The sequence below is a fragment of the Nothobranchius furzeri genome, chromosome 13, assembly GCF_043380555.1.
Source record: "Nothobranchius furzeri strain GRZ-AD chromosome 13, NfurGRZ-RIMD1, whole genome shotgun sequence".
In the NCBI taxonomy this organism is placed as follows: domain Eukaryota; kingdom Metazoa; phylum Chordata; class Actinopteri; order Cyprinodontiformes; family Nothobranchiidae; genus Nothobranchius; species Nothobranchius furzeri.
The window spans coordinates 37,735,613-37,755,255 of NC_091753.1; the positions used below are offsets into that span (position 1 = coordinate 37,735,613).

The 19,643-nt window shown below is 41.3% G+C and overlaps 1 protein-coding gene across 1 annotated transcript; it reads left to right on the top strand.

Annotated features, from left to right (window-relative positions):
• The first annotated feature begins 61 nt into the window (after positions 1-61).
• On the top strand, positions 62-19,411 carry tlcd2 (TLC domain containing 2). The gene is made up of 4 exons (XM_015951616.3): positions 62-760; positions 1,265-1,347; positions 3,967-4,049; positions 15,882-19,411. Exons 1-4 carry the CDS (start codon positions 582-584, stop codon positions 16,260-16,262), a joined length of 726 nt encoding a protein of 241 aa, XP_015807102.1. The 5' UTR covers positions 62-581; the 3' UTR covers positions 16,263-19,411.
• Positions 19,412-19,643: the final 232 nt, after the last annotated feature.

Genomic DNA, 19,643 nt, shown 5'->3' on the forward strand with positions numbered 1-19,643 from the left:
TATATTTAGCTTTTTTCCTCACATTTTCTTTTAGATGATTTTTGGGGGGCATTGCGCTGTAATTATTCATCTGTCTCAAGTGTTTGGTTTTTGTATTTTAGTCTAATTTGTTATCATAATATTTAAATTTGTGATTTCCGATTGTCACAGAACGCACCACAGCACATGAGCGCGCTTGTGGCCTCGCCCCCTTGTAGTAGGGCGGGACCTCCTCGTTTGGATTCTGTTGATGTCAAAAAGTTACACAAGCTTGTGGGGTGAGGCTCTACCAAAGGGCGGGTTAACAGTCAACAGGACGTGTACCGGTTTAACCTGTGAGTGGAGCATTCCCGCTCGACTGGAGCAGAAGCACCAACCAGCCTTCACTCACACTGGGAGAAACAGTTAATGTCCTCGCCTCTTCTCCCTCTGGAGCACCAAACGCGCCTCGCTGGGGTCCAGCATTCAGAGAGCAGCTGGGAAATCACCGAGATGTTAACGTAGTTGTCTCGCTGTTCCGTCGCGTGTCTGGACCGAAGAGGACCATAGGAGCTTGTTGAATTTTTCTTTCTTTTTCGCTCCTCAAACACAAACGGGTAATCATGGAGCTGAGCTCCGTGATCGCGACCACTGCGGGCTCCATTGGCTTCTTTAGATTGGTGAACGTGGGGGTCGCTGCGCTCCCCATGCCCGAGTCCGCGTGCAGGAATGCGTGGAAATGGAGAAACATCTCCACGTCCCTCGTGCACAGTTTCATCACTGCCATATGGGCAGTGTTCTGGTGAGTTCAGGGAGAAAAGGTGGTGTTTGGTTCATAAAATCCTAAAAAGCATAAATGTTTTCATTTTGTGATGGGACAGACGGATCTTGTCTGGTCCGAACACAGTACAGAGCCAGGTGGCTCACATAGCAAAGCGGGGTGAGCCATCCAATAAAAGGCCTTCCAACGTGACAGCTCTTGTTCTTCAGGTGCTCTGAGAGACTCCAACTGCAAACTGCGATCGTAAGTACTCCTTGTTTATTGGATGGCTCACCCTGCCCTGCAATCCGTTTAATGTGAGCCACCTGGCTCTGTACTGGGATGGGACCAGACAAGAGCTGTCTGTCCCATCACAATTTGTAATAAAATTATACTTTGTGCGTGTAAAATGTTCCCATTCAACAGATTCACACTGGGGGAGAAGGAATGATCTTATTGCCACAATAGCAGCATTCACACCTAATGTATACATGTTGCTGTCAGAGTTTACCAACAATGAAAACAAAATGATTTTTGCCTTTTCAGCTTTTTCCTTCAGCCACAGATGGCAGAGGACCTGATAGAAACGTTCTCTGTGTTTTCTCATGCTTTGGTGTCCTTTTCAATCGGTGAGTAGCCCTTGTGCTGAGGGGGCATCCAAATGCAAAACGCCCCATTTCATGTTCTTTTGAGTATAAAACTGTGTGTTTTGATTGTTTTACTAATGTTTGTCTTAGAAAAACTCTGCTGCAGAAATACAACAGATACAGAAAGTATTTAAACCCCAGTCAATTTTTCAACTCTTGTTGTTTTGCTGCCATTTGCTAAAATTTCATTTAAACCATTTCCTCATTAATATACACACAGCACCCCATATTGACAGAAAAAACTGAATTTTTGAAATTTCTGCAGATTTATTTAAAAAAAAAACTGAAATATCACATGGACCTAAGTCTTCAGACCCTTTACTCGGTATGTAGTAGAAGCACCCTTCTGAGCTAATACAGCCATTAATCTTGGTACAGATGCAACAAGTTTCTTACACCTGGATTTAGGGATACTCTGCCATTCCTCTTTGCAGATCCTCTCCTGTTCTGTCAGGTTGGATGGTGAATGTTTGTGGACAGCCATTTTTAGGTCTCTCCAGAGATTCTCAATTGGGTTTAGGTCAGGGTTCTGGCTGGGCCATTCAAGAACAGACACAGAGTTGCCAAGAAGCCATCCATATTTTAGCTGTGTGCTTGGGGTCATTGTCATGTTGGTAGGTAAACTTTTGGCCCAGTCTGAGGTCCTGAGCGCTCTGGAGTAGGTTCTTGTCCAGGATATCCCTGTAATTGGCCGCAATCATTGTTCCCTTGATTGCAACCGGTCCTGTCCCTGACGCTGAAAAACACCCCCACAGCATGATGCTGCCACTGCCATGCTTCACTGTGGGGCTTTTATTGGACAAGTGATGAGCAGTGCCTGGTTTTCTTCACACATACAGCTTAGAATTAAGGCCATAAAGTTCTATCGTGGTCTCATCAGACCAGAGAATCTTATTTATCACCATCTCGGGGTCCTTCAGGAGTCTTCTAGCAAATTCCATGCAGGCTTTCATGTGTCTTACACTGAGGAGAGGCTTCCGACAGGTCACTCTGCCATAAAGCCCTGACTGGTGGGGGGCTGCAGTGATGGTTGACTTTCTACAACGTTCTCCCATCATTTTAACCACCCCACAGACATGGCCCAGTGGGACACTGTCCTCTCACTTCTGCATTACTTGTATTTTACCTGATAGTTTGGTAATCAACCAAACAAATATCCAGAAAGCTGTAAAGATCCAAGATCTTGCAGATGCTTTATTTCTTAAATAGTTAAGAGGACAAACAAACCTGTAAAGCAAAAATAACTCCTAGACGATTCCCAGGATATTTGACATTCTCGGCCTTGGAAGCTCAACGAAGGGCTTTATAATCAGTCCAAGGCGCCAGACGTAATCGTGTACGCTCATGAATTCACAAAGACGGCAAATGCGTTAAACACCAGGCCATCAATGAGAGCTGATGCAGGCAGCAGCAGGAGACCCCCCCCCCCCCCTTCACACACACACACACACACACACACACACACACACACACACACACACACACACACACTTGTTTTCATTTCAATACTTCATCAGAATGGGTAAGATATTATTTACAGGAACATACTTCAGACTGAATTGTCCCTCTCTCTCTCTGTGTGTGTGTGTGTGTGTGTGTGTGTGTGTGTGTGTGTGTGTGTGTGTGTGTGCGTGTGCGTGTGCGTGTGCGTGTGCGTGTGTGTGTGTGTGTGAATCAGAATTTATAGCTGATACCACAAGATTTTAACCAAGTAGTTTAGGAAAGGAGAACAAGTTCCTGTAGACATTCCTAACTGGGATGAAACAAATGTACTCCTTGAAGGACCAGTTATGCTCTGGTTGAGTCTGGAGATTCCCTCGCTGCACAAAGCCACCCACTCCACTCGTTTGGAAACGATGAGATCCAACAGAGTTTGTCTCTCTTGCTTCTGTTTTTTTTTATTTAAACACATGCTGCACGATCCTGAGTGAGTCATTGTAAAAGCATGAGGATGAGGCTGATAAGGTGTCGCGCTATCTTGTTTGATAAAGTCTCTGAAGCACTAAGCCTGCCTCAAACCAAAGTGACATTTTGTGCAGCAAGTTTATTTTATTTTTTTCTGGTGTTGCATTTCTAAATGTAAGGAAAAATGACTTTTGTTTGATTCAATTCAAAAATACATGATTAATCCCAGAGGGAAATTGATTGCTGTAGTAGCTCAGAATAATAATAAAGTCATCAAAGAGTTATTGTATATTACAATGGCTGTTGGCAGGAAGGATCTCCAGTAGCGGTCAGTGTTGCAGTGAAACTGAAGAAGCCTAGATATAGCACCCTCTATGATCCTACCCCCCACCCCTCCCCCAAGGTGCTTTACAACAGTCATTTACTAACGCACACAAACACATTCACACACTAAAAACCTCATCTCAACCTCAACAGAGCCCCAAGCTCTCCTCGCCAACCTCAAGCCTCTATTATTTTTGCAGTATTCTTCAAAGCCGTCTCCATGGTTACAGCGGCTGTTGAGTATAAATAGCCCCTTGCCAAGAAGCATCCTGGTTGCCGTTCCTGTTGCTATGGAAGCAGCCTTGTCTAAAGAATCTGTTGTGTATTTTGGGTCAAATGTGATGAAGTTAACCCAGACGTCTGCCGTTACAGGTTACTTCATCCATGACTTTTTTGACATGGTGTTCAACCAGAAGCTCAGTCAGTCTTGGGAGCTGCTCTTCCATCACATCGTGGTAAGGTCTAAACACAAGCTGTGATCTAAGGAATTCCTCAGACAGCGTTGTGTGCTGTGTTGTGTGCTGCCATGGACGGATTATCTAAATGTCTGTCTTCATGGGATAAAAAAAAACAGCAGCAGAGTTGGGTCGGAGTGATTTAAATTCTGGAAAAATAACCTGAGGTGAAGACGCAGGACCACATCCTGAGTCAATGTTTTCCCTTTTCCACCGCTGCCTTCATGACCTACTTCCAGGACTCTGCTGGAGCTGATGCCAAACTCTTGTTCTGATGCAATTCTCACCTCACAAAAACACTTTTTAGTTAAGGGACTGGAGTAGATTAGCATTGATTTCTCATCACTTTTAGGTCATTTTTTGTGTAAATAGTCCATTTACCATCATTTAAAAACAAAGATCACCTAACAATGAAGTTTTTCTTTTTTGGGCAAATCTTGAAACTAAATACACAATCTCACACAATATCAGAATATTTATGGTGATCTGATAGCACTCGGTGACAGCTTCACATGACAAATGCTAGTTCAACATCTTTAAAATAAACCAAATTGTAGCCGTTTAGTGTTTAGCTTGTTCGTTTTTGATGACGGATATCCTTTATTTATTCCTGCTTATTTACTGTGTTTGTTGGATGGTATTTTGTTGTTGTAAACTGTTTTAGGAGTATTTTAAATACTCTACTAGTTTTATTTTGGGTGACTGGTAAACTATATATTTTTCAGTTGAGAGTCGGTGTTCCAGTGATGGAAGTATTCGTTAAAGTAGGAAATGGGCCTTTGCCTGGAATAGCAGGCTGGTGCTAACAGGACATGGTTGTGTTGCCTTTTTTTCTGGAATTTCTCTCCTATTCCAGGGAGTCCAGCGAATGGACGGTTTGGCCAGCTGGCTTCAGATTGTCATTGAACAGCAGGGACAGCAGCAGTTCAGAAGGTAGTTGGTTGTCCAGTAATCAGAGGGTTGCAGTTTTCAGGTTCGATCCTGGCTCCGACCAGAGAATGCTGCTGTTGTGTCCTTGGGCAAGACACTTAACCCACCTTGCCTGCTGGTCATTTTTTGAAAACCAATATATTTATTTATTTATTTACAGTTTTTAAAGACTGAATTTTAATTTGAAAACTCAAGCCAGGACATGCTGTGTTCGTTGTTCCGTCAGAATTAAAGCGGTAAAATTGTGCCACCTAGCAGTCGGAGTTTGAATTGCACAACATTAAAATGTGGTTTTTGTAACCATACAAATTTGTATAAAAAAAAAAATAATGCACTGCTTTTTAATGCACTGCTTTTAAATATCGATTCAGTCTCCTAAAACATGTTTATCGCAATATTTGAGTGAGTGTATTTTCTCACATCCCTAGTAACGGGGTAGACGGCTATATCGGTCAGCGGGTATTTACTGTTCATGCATCAGTCGATATTTGTCCATAGTACAGCGGATTTAATGTCAGGCGCATCGGTTTAGCATGTTATGATTTCCCCTTTTTATTCAACATTCCATTACTTTTATGATTTTTTTTTCATCTTTTAATGATGTACAACAATATATTGTGAATTTTATGGTTGTGTTCAGCACCTCGGTCTGCTGATTATGGAAGCTGCTTTATAAATAAATCAATGAAATGATTTTGGATTGTGGAACCTCGGATTTAGGAGGAACAATGTGATTTTCTTCCTGACTGACCAGCTCTATATACCCATTGGGGGATCCTGGAGGGTGCGTGGGAATTTGCCCAACCACTCTACATGCGTTTGTGGATTTGGAGAAGGCGTTTGACCGCATCCCTCGGGGGGGCCCTGTGGAGGGTACTCTAGGAGAATGGGGTACCAGGCCCTCTGATACGGGCTGTTAGGTCTCTGTATGACCGATGTCAGAGTATAGTCCGCATTGCCGGCAGTAAGTGGGGCTCATTCCCGGTGAGAGTTGGACTCTGCCTAGTCTGCCCTTTGTCACCGATTCTATTCCTAAATTTCATGGACAGGATTTCTAGGTGCAGCCAAGGTGTTTAGGGCATCCGTTTTGGTGGCCTGAAGATCAGGTCTCTGCTTTTTGGAGATGATGTGGTCCTGTTGGTTTCATCAGAACGAGATCTCTGGCTTTCACTGGAGCAGTTCTCAGCCAAGTGTGAAGCAGCTGAGATGGGAATCAGCTCTTCTAAATCTGAGGCCATGTCTTGACGCAAAAAAGGGTAGAATGCTTTCTCCGGGCCAGGGATGAGGTCCTGCCCCAAGTGGAGGAGTTTAAGTATCTCGAGGTCTTGTTCACGAGTGAGGGAAAACTGGAGCGTGAGATTGATAGGCGGATTGGTGCTGCGCCTGCAGTGATGCGGGCGTTGTACCGATCTGTCGTGGTGAGTTTATGACACTCAGCAGAGCAGTGTAGACCTAAAGGAAGACCCAGTACACGCTTGAGGGACTGTCTCTCACCTGGCCAGGGAACGCCTTGGGATTCCCCCGGAGGAGCTGGCCCAAGTAGCTGGGGAGAGGGAAGTCTGGGCCCAGTGACCTGACTCCATATAAGCGAAAGACAGTGGATGTTAAAGTCCCATTAGTTGTCACACACACTGATGTGTGTGCGAAATTTGTTCTCCGCATTTGACCCATCCCCTGGGGGAGCGGTGAGCTGCAGACACAGCCGCGCTCGAGAAACATTTGGTGGTTTAACCCCCCAATCCAACCCCTTTATGCTGAGTGTCAAGCAGGGAGGCATTGGGTCCCATTTTTTTTTTCAAGTCTTTGGTATGACCCGACCAGGAATCGAACCCTGATCTCCCAGTCTCAGGGCGGACACTCTGCCACTAGGTCACTGAGCTGGTAAGACAGTGGATGGAAAATAAAATTATCTTCATGATTGCATGCTAAGGAGAACCTGCAGATTTTGGTCTTGGGCCAAAACCTGTTTGTTCTCTGCTTTCATCCATGTACAGAAAAAGACGCTCTGTGGCCAAACCAATTAGTTTGTTCAAATCAGGGAGTAGAGGGGGTTACTTTAACGATAAAGGGGCTGACCTATCCGGCTGGTCACTGACATAAAACCAGAGGTGTGACCAATGTCCTTTGGACTGATTGGACCAAGTGGAAATGGAGTGGAGTTTACTGGTGTCTGTTGTAGGCTAGAAAACTTGGTACCTTGCATTTATGGATGTCATGTCTGTTTACGTAAAAATAATCTCCAATGATTGATGGATCATCATTTTCCTGAAGGGGTTTCCATTTTTAGGTGAATATGTAGCCATCATTACTTGTGACTTCCAATTTAGAGCCAGTCAATTAGGGAAACGCCAAGAAACAGGATTCAGCTTTTCCTGTCTGAACTTCCCTCTAAGGGTTTGGTCTGATGTACATAAAAGGAGCAGCGTGCGGTCTAAGGCGAGATTTGCTGATCTCCGTTGTTGCATTGCAGCAGAACTGCTGTCAAACATTCCATGGAACGTTTTCTTCTTCTTCCACTTGACTAAAGTAGGGATTACAGCCTCTTTCGGTCAGAGGGAATGTGGGTCCTGCCACAGTCCCTCAAAACAGACTTTAATCATAACGTCACGTTATCAGATGTGCTTCACATAGATACAAGGAAGACAAACAGATCAGCCAAAAATAGCATTGCTTTTTCTGTAAAGGTTAAAAGAAAGTTGCAGAGTTTGTAAAAATCAATGTTGTTTTTTTCATTGCCAGGAAAACCAGTTAGTTTCCACTCTAATGAAAAGGTGAATATAACGTGCGTGTTTTGTTTCACTCCTAATGTTGAGCTGAACAGAAGCCAAAGAGCAGATCTGTTTTTTCCATGGAAGTGGTAATCAGCATTTGAACAACTTTAGTTCTATCTAAAGGTTTAGAAATTTTATCCTGTGAAATAAAAAAAAAGTTGCCAATTTTTTGTGTTTTTGTCCATTTAAGATGTCACAATTGGAAGTTATTGAGGCAAACAAAAACATGGGATTTTTTTCATATGATTGCACAAGTTGCTCTTTTGAAATGCCCAGGAAACTTGATTATTCTCCCAGTGTCCATCTTCTGCTTCCATTTGTTTGAATGGTGTGAAATAGCTGGGCTTCGACATAGTTTAAGAAACATTTCAGCAGAGCTTGTTTGGTCGCTGCAGATAACGTCACCAGAAATTGTTCAGATAATTTGTGTTCACTGCCTTGTTTAGGTAATCAAAATGCTGATTTCACAGAAAACAAGTGTAAGGAGATTCCTGGTTGTCCTAGATCCACTATGTTGGCGTCTGAAACCTAGCTTTAGGCTAGTGCCACTTCTAATTCTGTCTTTTTTTGGCCAAAAATTTAAAGCCATACTATGCAGTTTTATACTTTTTCATATTTTTAAACCATTTTCTCGAGCCAGTATGTGCTAAAATTGCTCTTTAAAGGGTTGATAAAATGTCACTCAGACCCCTACTGCCCCCTGTGGCCAGAATACCACATTTGTAACTTCAGACTGGTAGGCTGCCTCCGTTGGACTAAAAAATCGAGCTGACACATCTGGGACTGCAGTCTGCTTCCAGCACGTTTCCTGCATGTTTTAGATCACTAACACAGCTGATTTGTTTAACTTAAAGGGACTTTACGGAGTTTTGAATTTTTATGCTCACGATTGCCCCCTCAGGCCAAAAGCGTAATGGCAGCTTCAAAAGTAGGCTCGTGCACGAGGCGCGCATGCTGTACGTGCACACTCCTTAACAAAAATAGCAGCTGAGACAGTCCCTTGTGTGTGTGTGTGTGTGTGTGTGTGTGTGTGGCCCGGAGGACAGAGGACAGGAGAACGCACAGCTAATTAATTAAATAATTTGGTTCTGTAACTTTCTCTTCAGCACAGCCGACAAAGGTTTATGATGGGTCAGTCCCCCTGCATGCTCAGATCATTCCCTTCTCTTGCTTGAAAAATTGTTCCAAAATGAAAGTTGAACCCACATCTTTTTTATCTGTGAATTGAATGCCGTTCGGCGAGTCTCAAATGAAAATTTGGGCATCTTACTGTAAAAAAATATACCATTAATGTAAAAAAGAAACTATAAATAAATATGTTCACATCCAGAATCGAACCCGGATCTTCCGCTCGAAAGTCTGACGTCTTACTAGACGAGCTACAGCGCCAGTGACATCTTTTGTATCTGTAACCATTTATTTCCTTGATGACAGCTGAAACAACGTTCAAAGAACGGTTCGGAGGGCTATGCCTGAGCGTGAACGCGCATGAAGCATCCTGCTCGACCCGAGCAGCTTTCTTTTTCTGTGATTTTACAGAAAAACAGGCAATCACAGTAAAAATGCCAGGGCTCATTCTACAGGACCAGGGCATTGCAGGAGAATGTATTAAGAAATTTATTATTTCTATACATGTTTTGGCTGTCAAACTTCCATAATGCCCCTTTAATGATGAACTGCTCCTGTAGAAACTAATGAAGACTGGGGAGACATTTCAGCTGTTAGCTCAAGGTGTTAAAAGGTGAACGCACGGCAAGGAGAGGTTTCATTTTCGATTTGACCACAGAGAATTAATAACTGACACTTGGGGGTGCTAAAAGCAAGTAAAATTGCCTAGTGTGCCTTTTTTTAAAATTATGCTAAATAAGCTTTCATACCCCTGATTGAATCTATTTCATAAATCATAAAACAATGTTTCTATTCAATTGTTATGACCTCGTTGAACATGTGATTAGGGAACATCACATTCAGAAACATGTTTTTGTCTTTGTTATCTTTGGCATGAGTAGAGTAGATTGTGTTAAAACTTTCAGTTCTTCAGCTAATTTTTTCACTTTCTGCTCTACAGACCCATATACTAACTTTCCATCTACAAACCAAAGTGTAGATGCATTTTCAGCCATTAGAATCTGTCATCTGTTTCTCCTCCTACCTGGAAGCACACGTGCAAAGACGGAAGTTGTAGAATATCAGAAGAGTGAGTGAGCATTTGTGTGCTTTGCAGATAATTTAGAAAGTCTGAACAGTTCATCAAAGAAAATAGAAAAGTGGGATTTGATCCGGTTAGCATAGCAACCAGGAATGTTGTCCGTAGAGTTTTTAACCATCCATCATCAGAACCACTGGTGAGGGTTGAAGATGAAGGGAGCTGACAATTTTTCATTTACAAGGTGTGTCATTCCTGGATGACTTAAAACCAAAACAATAGAGTTGATAAACCAAAGTGGACTGGATCTAGCTGCGTTGGGAATGCTGGAATAGTTTAACCTGAACGTTTGGACATTTCCACATTGTGGGGACATTTTTCTGGTTCACACAATGCCAAGCACCCTGATACTTGGTTTTACAGGTTTGGTGTGAATGAACTTTTAGTTTAGGTTAGAGTTGGGAAGAGAACCCCACTGGTTAGGGTTGTGCATGTGCGTGTGTGTGTGTGTGTGTGTGTGTGTGTGTGTTTTAGAAAGTGTGTTGTGAGAGAACATGGTTTATTCTCAGTTAAACTTCTGAAGCTGATGGGGGTGAAACTGTTGTGTTGGACAGCAAACCTGATGTTTACACAATAATTACCTGTTTGTTTTTTTGTTGTTGTGTGTAACTGCTTAGGAGTTTTTATTTTTATTTTATTAGGTTTCGGTTGTGTCTATTTGTTCCTGTACTGGATAAACCTGCAGAACTGGTAGAAATGTGATGAGCTTTTCTGTCTGTATTTGAGATCAAATCAGTTCTGCACATTTAATAGAGATGAAAATGTGTTTTGTATTTTAGACTGGTTGTTAAACCACTAGGTAAAATCTTTAATGTAGCAGTGACGTAATACCACCTTAAGACCAGCACAGGTGCAGCAAAGTAGGTAATATTAGACCTTCGTCCTCTTCTGTCTAAGGTGTTGCGCCTGCACACGCCTTTTTTTGTTCTCATTTAGACATGATGCCGGTTGGGCGGTTAGCTCATGCATGTAAATGTGAACTGATGGGCCAAGATCCTAAAATCATCCTTCAGCTGTAATGAAATATTTTTATTATTAATGAAAGTTATTCTGTTTGCACTTTTATTTTGCTGTGAAATATTGAGACATTTATAGAAAAATAAATGCTAATCGGTCATAAGTAAAATGTACTCATTTTGTCTGTGTGCCCCCCCCCCCCCCCCACACACACACACACCTATGTAAATGACAAGCCGTACGGCTCTAATTGACCACTTTTACTAAGATTGTGTGTGTGTCTGTCAGCTGACTAGAGTTAGCCAAGACCTCATGATACAAGTTAAGACCACTTTCTCAGACCTTGAGCTAACCCGTGTCTCCTCTCACACTTTAGACTTCCTCTGTGTGCATCTGTTTGTCTAACTGATACTACTTTCTAGTGTTTCTTAGCTGTGTGTCCTTTCCTCCATTAGACTTTGAGCCTTTATAAAGCCCCTCCCACCTGCTACAGTCGCCGCCGCTCTGCTGAATGTCATAAATGTTTATTAACTTAACTGGGACATTTCCTGTCTCTTACGGCCAGCACCAAAGAAGCTCTACTGGTCCTGTAGGTGTACAAAGTATTAAAACTATTCTCAGATTTATGTGCAGTGTCTGTGTGAGCAAGAGAGATGGTTGGTCACACTCCCACCTGTTCAGAGCATGTCTGCCAGCACCCTAACACCTTTGACCCCATCACTACCACCATCTCAAGATGTCAGAAAGCTCTAAGAGACCATTAAAGGCCACATTGAGCTTCTCCTTCCTCTGCTCCCCCCCCCCCCCCCCCACACACACACACACAGCAGCCTTATCAATCAATGCATCCTTTGTCAAGTAGAACAAAAGACTCTTGAACGGTTCCAAACCGTCCCACTAACCAGCCATCTGACAAATATTGAACTGGATGAAAGAAAACTGGTTTGAAGTCCTTCATAACCCTCGTTGTGAGGTAGTAGGTTACCTGAAGAATGACACAATCTAGTTTTTAAGGAATTCAAAATGCTGTCGACACAATGACACGCATGGATCCTCCCTGTTGCGTTGTGAGTAAACTGGTGCAACAGGCAAGTTTGTTTGAGTCCTGAAAGCAGGAAAGGTGAGAGAACCTGAATGTGGGGAAGGGCCTGTTCCTGTTACAGCCTTAATTATGTTTTTTTCTAACGTAATCTTTTAAATTATTTCACTTTTGGTCAGATATAATTGGATGGATTGGATTGGAAGTATCTCCTAATGTGATTTCTCTCACATACGGCAATAAAACTCTGAATCTGATTTTAAGGATTTGCCTTTCAGATTTCTATAGGGACAGATCGATATATTATATCGATATATTTACATTTTTTATAAGTGGTGTTGGCCGATATACCACTTTGGTTGAGCCAATTTAAAAACGGGTTAATTCTTAAATTTTCCGAAGTTTAATTTAGTTTTTCTCATTTATTATAGGTGTCATTTACTAACCCGTGGTGTTTCTCCCCTGAAATCATGAAGAAGTTGAAGGTCCCTCAGCAGGTGCATCTAATTGAGCCCAGAGGGAGGAAGGTGCAGGCGTTTGTTGTCCAGGCTTTTGTGTACTTACATTCTAACCTTATTATATTTTATTGCTTTTAAACATTTACAATTGAACATATTTTATTGAGCTTTGAAAAAACAAGTTTAACATTTATATTTCTGGACTAATTAAGTATTCAAATGTTTTCTTAAGATATTTTAAGCAGCAAAACTAAAGTTTCTTTAACTTTAACTAGATTTTTTAACACAGTTACAGTGAAGGATTACTGATTAGCTAACTGTTAGCATTAGCATCTCAACATAGAACTCGTCCAAGCTTGTGTTATTTGTGGAGATAAAACCCTCAACGTTGCAGAGCAGTGGTGTTGCTGTTAACCAATCAGAGGAGAGATGACCAAATATCAGGAAATAACACTCCAAGTCCTGCCGACTTCTTCTGCTCACCTTTCTTCTGGCTAACTTCTACTTCCTGAAACAGTACAGCCCGAGCTTTTTTCCCTTAGATTGACTCACAAGGCATTCAATTACACTGGAGACCGCTGCATATGTGTTGAAAAAATTAAGTGAACTTGGTCTTTAAAAGAAACCCCAAAAAGGACCATAATTCTTCAAAACTCATAGAGAATTTTCACTTTGAAAGCTAAATGTTTCTTCAGGAAGTTGACTCAATATTTTCTTTATACAAACACATTTTTTCTCATCTTTATTATTGAATTGCCAATGATTTTTTGTTATGCTGTTAGCTGCGTTCTCTGTTCAACTTACTGAAGTCATGTTTCCGAGGCGACTGGATGTGAAATTCTGCACTGAAGCAGTGCTTTTATCTCATAAACCCAGCTAATCTACTGTAAATCAATCCCTTCATTATAGATCCAGAAACTGTTGGGTGGGAATATTGAGTCCCCCCTCCCCTCCCTCAGTGCAGGTTACTGATAATAATAGTTACTCACCCTCACCATCAAAGGCTCAGTTCGGTTCAGACTCATCACCGGTTTCAGGTTGTTGTCACCGGGTACCACTTTATATGGTTTCCCCATTCTCTGGCCTAAACATTTTCTCGTTCTCCTCTCACTTGCTGACTGTTGGTAACCTTGAGATGGTGACACATTAGCGAAGCAGGGGTCTTTGTAGCTGCTATCTGTGCTTATGAGCTGTGGTTAAGCGTCGTTGGACTCGGATCAGCAATAATCATCACGGATTGGGATAGATTAATTACGCCATTATTGGACCTAGAGGGGTTGAAGACCAACAGAACTCTAAGGCAGAGAGGAAATTATCTCTGTCTGTCCCCAAAACAATTCTTATCTGAATCTGGTGCCCTTGGAGCCTGTGTAAACTCCCCTCAGATGAAATGTGGAATGCTGCCGTCGCTATAGAAACCCTTTCTCCCTATCCCAGCCTGGTCAGGACTGTGACCGGTGAAGGCCGTGGAACCGTATCTAGGAGTCAATGTGCTCTCTAACCCATTATCTCCCTCCCCTGTCCAAACGGAGGTGATGAGCGCTGCTCCATACGGCTGCACGCACTGAAGTGAGGAGAGTCCCCACCCTACCTCCCCACCTAGTGGACACTTGTGTAATGTCTGAAGTCTGTGTGCATTTCTGTCTGAGGTGTTTTTTTGCATAGCAAAGTCCCTCAATGCTTGTGGCATCCGTGGCATTTTGCTGTGAGACAAAACTACACATTCCAGGGTGGCCTTTTATTGTGGGCAGTCTAAGGTACACCTGTGCACTACTCTTGATGTCAGATCAGCATCTTGATGTGGCACACCTGTGAGGTGGGATGGATTATCTCAGCAAAGCACAGGTGCTCACTATCACACATTTAGACTGATTTGTGAACAATGTTTGAGAGAAATAGTAATATTGTGTATCTGGAATGAATTTTAGATCTTTAAGTCCATCTCATGAAATCAGAGCAGAAATAAAAGTGTTGCGTTTATATTTTTGAGTGTATGTACCAACTAGTGAGAAAAGCAACTTTTGATCTTTTTTCTGCAGCGGTTTTAGTGCTTTTCGGTGCACCGCTGCTGATACAGCACCCCAACGCTACAACTGCAGTTAAAATAACATCCATATAGCTGGGGGCAGAGTGAAATCAGGCTGGGGCGGCAAAAAATTAGCTGGAGGCGGCCGCCACGCAAATTTGAACGCAGGAAAAACCCCAACAATTTGTACTAAAAATAATTTTAGGATGAGGCCAGTGTGGTTCTTTGGTTATTTTAGTAACATGACGTCCTGACACACCTAGTGTAGCACAAGTTTCAGAGTCAGAGGAATGTCACAAGGTCCTGACCTGTGGTGTGATCTCACTGATTTGTGGACAAACAGATGAGTTCATGTAGCTTTAAAAAACAAACTATAGCTGTTATAATGCAGCAGATTGTTACTAAACACGGTGCTTTCACTGACTTCAGTTTGTCATTACAGGATGATAGCATGTGAAAACTTAGCATAACCCTGAACTATTTTGATTTTGAATGTGTTTAGAGGAGCCAAGTCATTGAAATAAAGAGAAAAGTTGGTCATCAGATAATAATATAATAGTGATGATAAATAATAATGTAATTCATTGCTTTTACTTGAAATTTTTGAATAACAGTACTTCCAAAAGCTAGTTAAACCTTTCACATGTGCCAAATGTTGCAAAAAAGAGTATCTGTTATCAGCCACCACAGTGAATTTTCATATTGTACATTTCTAATTTCATTTTATATATATTTTATGCACAAACGTTTCCCCACTAACAGCTCAATTAAACAGTTTTAGATAACTGATGTATTTGCTGAAGCTCCCAGTAAAAGCAACCTTTGTGTAACGTACAGTAAAAGAGAACCGTCCTCACGTGTCTTGTCACATGGAACACACAAGCTTTCTTTTATCTGGCTGCAAAGGTCATGGTTTCCTGTGGAGCTATTTTACTGGTCGAGTTTGACCAGGGAGTAAACCTAAACACAGCTGGCTCTGAAGCGTTTTCGTCTAAACTCACCTGTCTGGATTATGTACGTGTACAGCTGCAGTTGAATAACTTCCTAAAGGAACCTAAGATGTGTCTGCTGTCACCATGTTCAGGTCCTCTGCTGCTCCCTTGTGGACGTCATCTGCCTGTTACATCACATCTTTTCATAAGCATTATTCAGCAGAAACCAGCTAAGGGGGTGTGGCCATCTCCTTTTTACAATCAGCTGATTCAAAGTTCGTTGTAACATTTATGGTCATTTTGACTCAAAGGAAATCTGATGTTTACATTTAAAGTGATAAAGCACATAAAAAGCAATCATGTAAGTAGTTTTGGCATATTGGAACAAGTTATAATTTAAATCAGGGAAGTTCATATTAATTTTTGAATTATAAACGCTAAGTTCTACCAGAATAATAACATATTTTCCTTTATTCCTAACTAAACGTCCTGTTTCCTGTCTCCCTCCTGCAGGTGATCACCTGTTTCGGCCTCTCTGTGCTCTCCAGTTGTTACGTGGGCTTTGCCGTGGTGGCCTTGCTGGTGGAGATCAACTCCGTGTTCCTTCACCTAAGACAGAATCTGCGCATGGCCAACATGGCCGTCGGCACGTTCTACCGCGTCAACAGCATGATCAACCTGGGAACGTACGTGATATTCCGCATTAACACGCTGGCCTGGATGACCCGCTGGCTGGTGCTCAACAGGGACAAGGTGCCTCTGCTGGCGTACACGCTGGGCAGCGTGGGAATGGCCATCATGACGGCCATGAACATCGTCCTGTTCTGTCGGCTGCTTAGAAGCGACTTTTTAAAGAGCACCAAGCGGGAGGCCAAGAAGGAGAAGGATATGTAGGTCTGATCAACTCAGAGGTCTTTTTTTTCCCCTCCATGAATGAAACAACTTCCTGTCAGCTACACTTTGGGTGTTTGTGTGTGTGTGAAACCCAACAAGGCCTTTTGTTAAGGACACCAAATGCCTTATTATCCCTCTGGGATGTAGCTTATGACAAAAACCCTTCACCCATTTACATGGCAATCTGGAACTAATCAACTATGTCATTTAATCATTTTATTTATATTATATATCCATATCTAGATATAAAAGTCACGGAGGCTTTTATTTTATTCACTACTGGGTTAACATAAATCGGTCCTTCAGCGCTTGCTCTGTAGAAGTGAACCGCTTTCACCAAACCCCCTCAACTAAAACCTGCTACCTCAGAAAGCTCCTTCTTCACACTCACCAAAGTGCATTAGTTGGCTGAGAAAATCAGAAATTAAGAAAAAATTTTAATAAACAGCAAACGTGATGAAGATAAAAACTGTGTTTAAATAAAGTCGAACGAATGTTCATTTAAATTTGACGTTGATGCATAGAGGAGTTGATGCTTGGAGAAGTAGGGCAATTTTTCTGAGTTGTGTTAATTGTTTCAGAAAAAATGTTTCAGAAAAAAAGTTTCTTATTATCATGGGCTCCTGAAGTTTTCTCAGATTTTTCAGGCGCATCAGCGTCGACTGTCTCAGGAACATCTTCATCGTCATCATCAACCGTGTCAATGGAAGATTCTCGACAGAGCTGCTATTTTTGGAGTTAGTTATGCGAGCTGAACGGCGTGAGACACGGCAAACCGATTCCCGTGTCATGTTGTGCCCGAGACCGGCGAGTGAGTGGAGTACGGAGCTCCGCCTGGAGTCAGTTAGTACAATCTTGATTGCTGTATCGCCCTGAGAGGCCTTGGGCCATACAGCTAACTCTGCAGACAAGCACTCCTCCCTGGAGATGCTGACAACTATCTCAGATGTTGGAATCTGATTGGGAGGCGACTCAGTGCTGCAAGTTCCATCAAGTGTGACTTCAGCATCATTCACCTTGCTACTTTTGTCTACTTCCTCCTCCTCTATCCACTCTGGCTCAGTTTTACTGCCATTGCAGGATGTCTGGCTCTCAAGAGCCACCTCCAGCTTTGTCTGCTAGTTTCTGCAGGTAGCGCGTTTCGAACACCTCGATACTCCAACGTCGTTTAGAGGGAACAATAACTGCTGAAATTGTGAGTGCATCTCTTTAATGTCGGCCCGGCCGGAGTCCAGATGGGCAACGCATGCTTAATAATAACTTAATCTGTAGCAGGCTTCAAATAAATGACGAGTTCAGTTATCACACAACACAGTTGTTCTTCTTAAATTTGCTCAAAACTTGTGAAATTGGAGGAAAAGACATATATAAATTTGTATCATCATAATTATTTTATACCATAAATGGCTTTCAGAGTTTTGACAAGCAGGAAGTGCTGTTCTTCATCTAACCACTAGAGGGAAGCCCGTTCCTTAAGGCTGACCCTACAGATGCTTTTTTTTTTAAATTACAAGTCTGCCATCCTGCCTGAAATTTAAAGGATGCTAATTCATCTGAAAATGAACAGATGTGAGAAAACAGCAAAGTGAGGCTGCTGCCTTCTCGTCCAACTCCACAGAGCTAAACCAGAGTCATATGTTTAATAAAAGAAATTAAAACTGAAAATCTAGTTATGAAAAAAAAGTGAAGCTAAAGTTTTTTTGATTGGATTTTGCCTTTACTTTGAAATGGTCATGACAATTGCAAAGGTGTTTTATTCTGTATATCAAACCTTTGATCCTGATAATTTTTCCACATCTCTCATCTGAAGCCCCGCCCCCTCACATCAAGTCAGGGTCGGACGTTTGAGACAGAATTATAGGAATGAGAATGTTTTTTTTTAGATCCAAAAGAGGAAAAAAATGTTAAACTGATCAAAAGGTTTTGAACTTGGACTCATTTGAACCATTTTTCTGATCATTTAAACACAAATTTAATCTAAACAAAAATAGCTTCACTTTTTTCTTTTGTATCCTTTTTTTCCCTTTAAAAGTTAAAGATCAGAACTAAATTTTCAGCTTAAGTTTTTTCAAATATAACTCCTTTTGATGCCGATTTGGCTCCATATTAATAATCACTTAATATTTCAGACACGTGTAGAAATTTTCGATCTCGTTAGTGTTTGGGGAGGAAAACAAACATGGTTTATATTGTGTAAAATTAGTATTTAGTTAATCCTGAATGTTTATAATTTTTTTGTACTAAGAGCAGATTATTACATGGACTCTAAAACGTTCAGCTATAATTAAACATTATGGAATGTGTTATTAATTTAATTTTGAACACTTTGGATTTCCACATCAATATTCTCTGAGTTTTACTGTTGTGAAATGGTGTTCATTGTTCTGAAGACAGTTTGGATTTTGAAGGCAACTCTAACTACAAACACAGAAAGGCGTTTAGGTGAAAGCACTTCAGTCTGATGAAGGATAATGTTCTGCAGCAGCTTCTGATAATCACCAACAGCGTGGCACTAAAGTAAAACTAAAACACGGTAAATAGTTAAAAAATGTATTTCTGTGGTGAATGTCAGTGTTTGCTGTGTGGTTGTAGTGAAGATCATTAGTGATAATTGAAGTTTTCACAGAGATTCCAGCGGTGATCGTGTAGATTTGCTTTAATGAACTTGGGTTAAACCTTTGAGTTAACATGTAATTATACCATAACTGTTTGACTTAAACCAGAAATAAGCAGTCAACACCCGTCAGTTTATTTCCTCATTTTCATTTACAAAGTGCGATTCCCAGGATTTGTGGCTGATGATTTTAGGACTAACGCTTCATTTCCTCCTTACGCACAATAAATGACTGGATTTGTTCTTGGTTTTATTTATTTAAGAACTTGATGGGACTTTTTTTATTCTCCACAGCCAGAAAGTCTTTTGTAAACACTGTTGAAACGGTTCGTCTTTTCTATTATGATCCTTTTTTAGGAGACGTCTGAAATATTGAAGCCGTTTCTGACCATCTGATTCAGGTCATGTGCTTCATGTCATCACACTTAAATGTAACGTGGAGAAAATATTGTTTGTTTTATTGTTCAGACATTTTTTTATAATTGAATTTCCTGTGAAAAGGTTGATTGTAACAATAAAGATGAAAGAAATAAAACTTGTGTTTTGTTTTAATCACTAAAAACTGTAACTTGGTCATGCTGTAGTGAGAAGTTTTTTTTATATTGGGACAGTTCTTTTTTTTCCAGCATTTTATGTTTTTATCTCAAATACTATAATTTTATTTCACTAAATCTGAGAAGCTTTTTGAACTGAGATCCTTTTGGTCAAAGAATGAAACAATTTACAAAGTGTCTTCTCATTTTAGAGCATTTATTTATCAGTGGTGA

Bases quoted from the DNA above. Each gene is read 5' to 3' on its own strand.
- tlcd2 (XM_015951616.3), top strand. From the start codon at position 582: ATGGAGCTGAGCTCCGTGATCGCGACCACTGCGGGCTCCATTGGCTTC. The intron at 761-1,264 runs GTGAGTTCAGGG...TTGCCTTTTCAG, and splicing joins GCCATATGGGCAGTGTTCTG to CTTTTTCCTTCAGCCACAGA. The intron at 4,050-15,881 runs GTAAGGTCTAAA...TCCCTCCTGCAG, and splicing joins TGCTCTTCCATCACATCGTG to GTGATCACCTGTTTCGGCCT.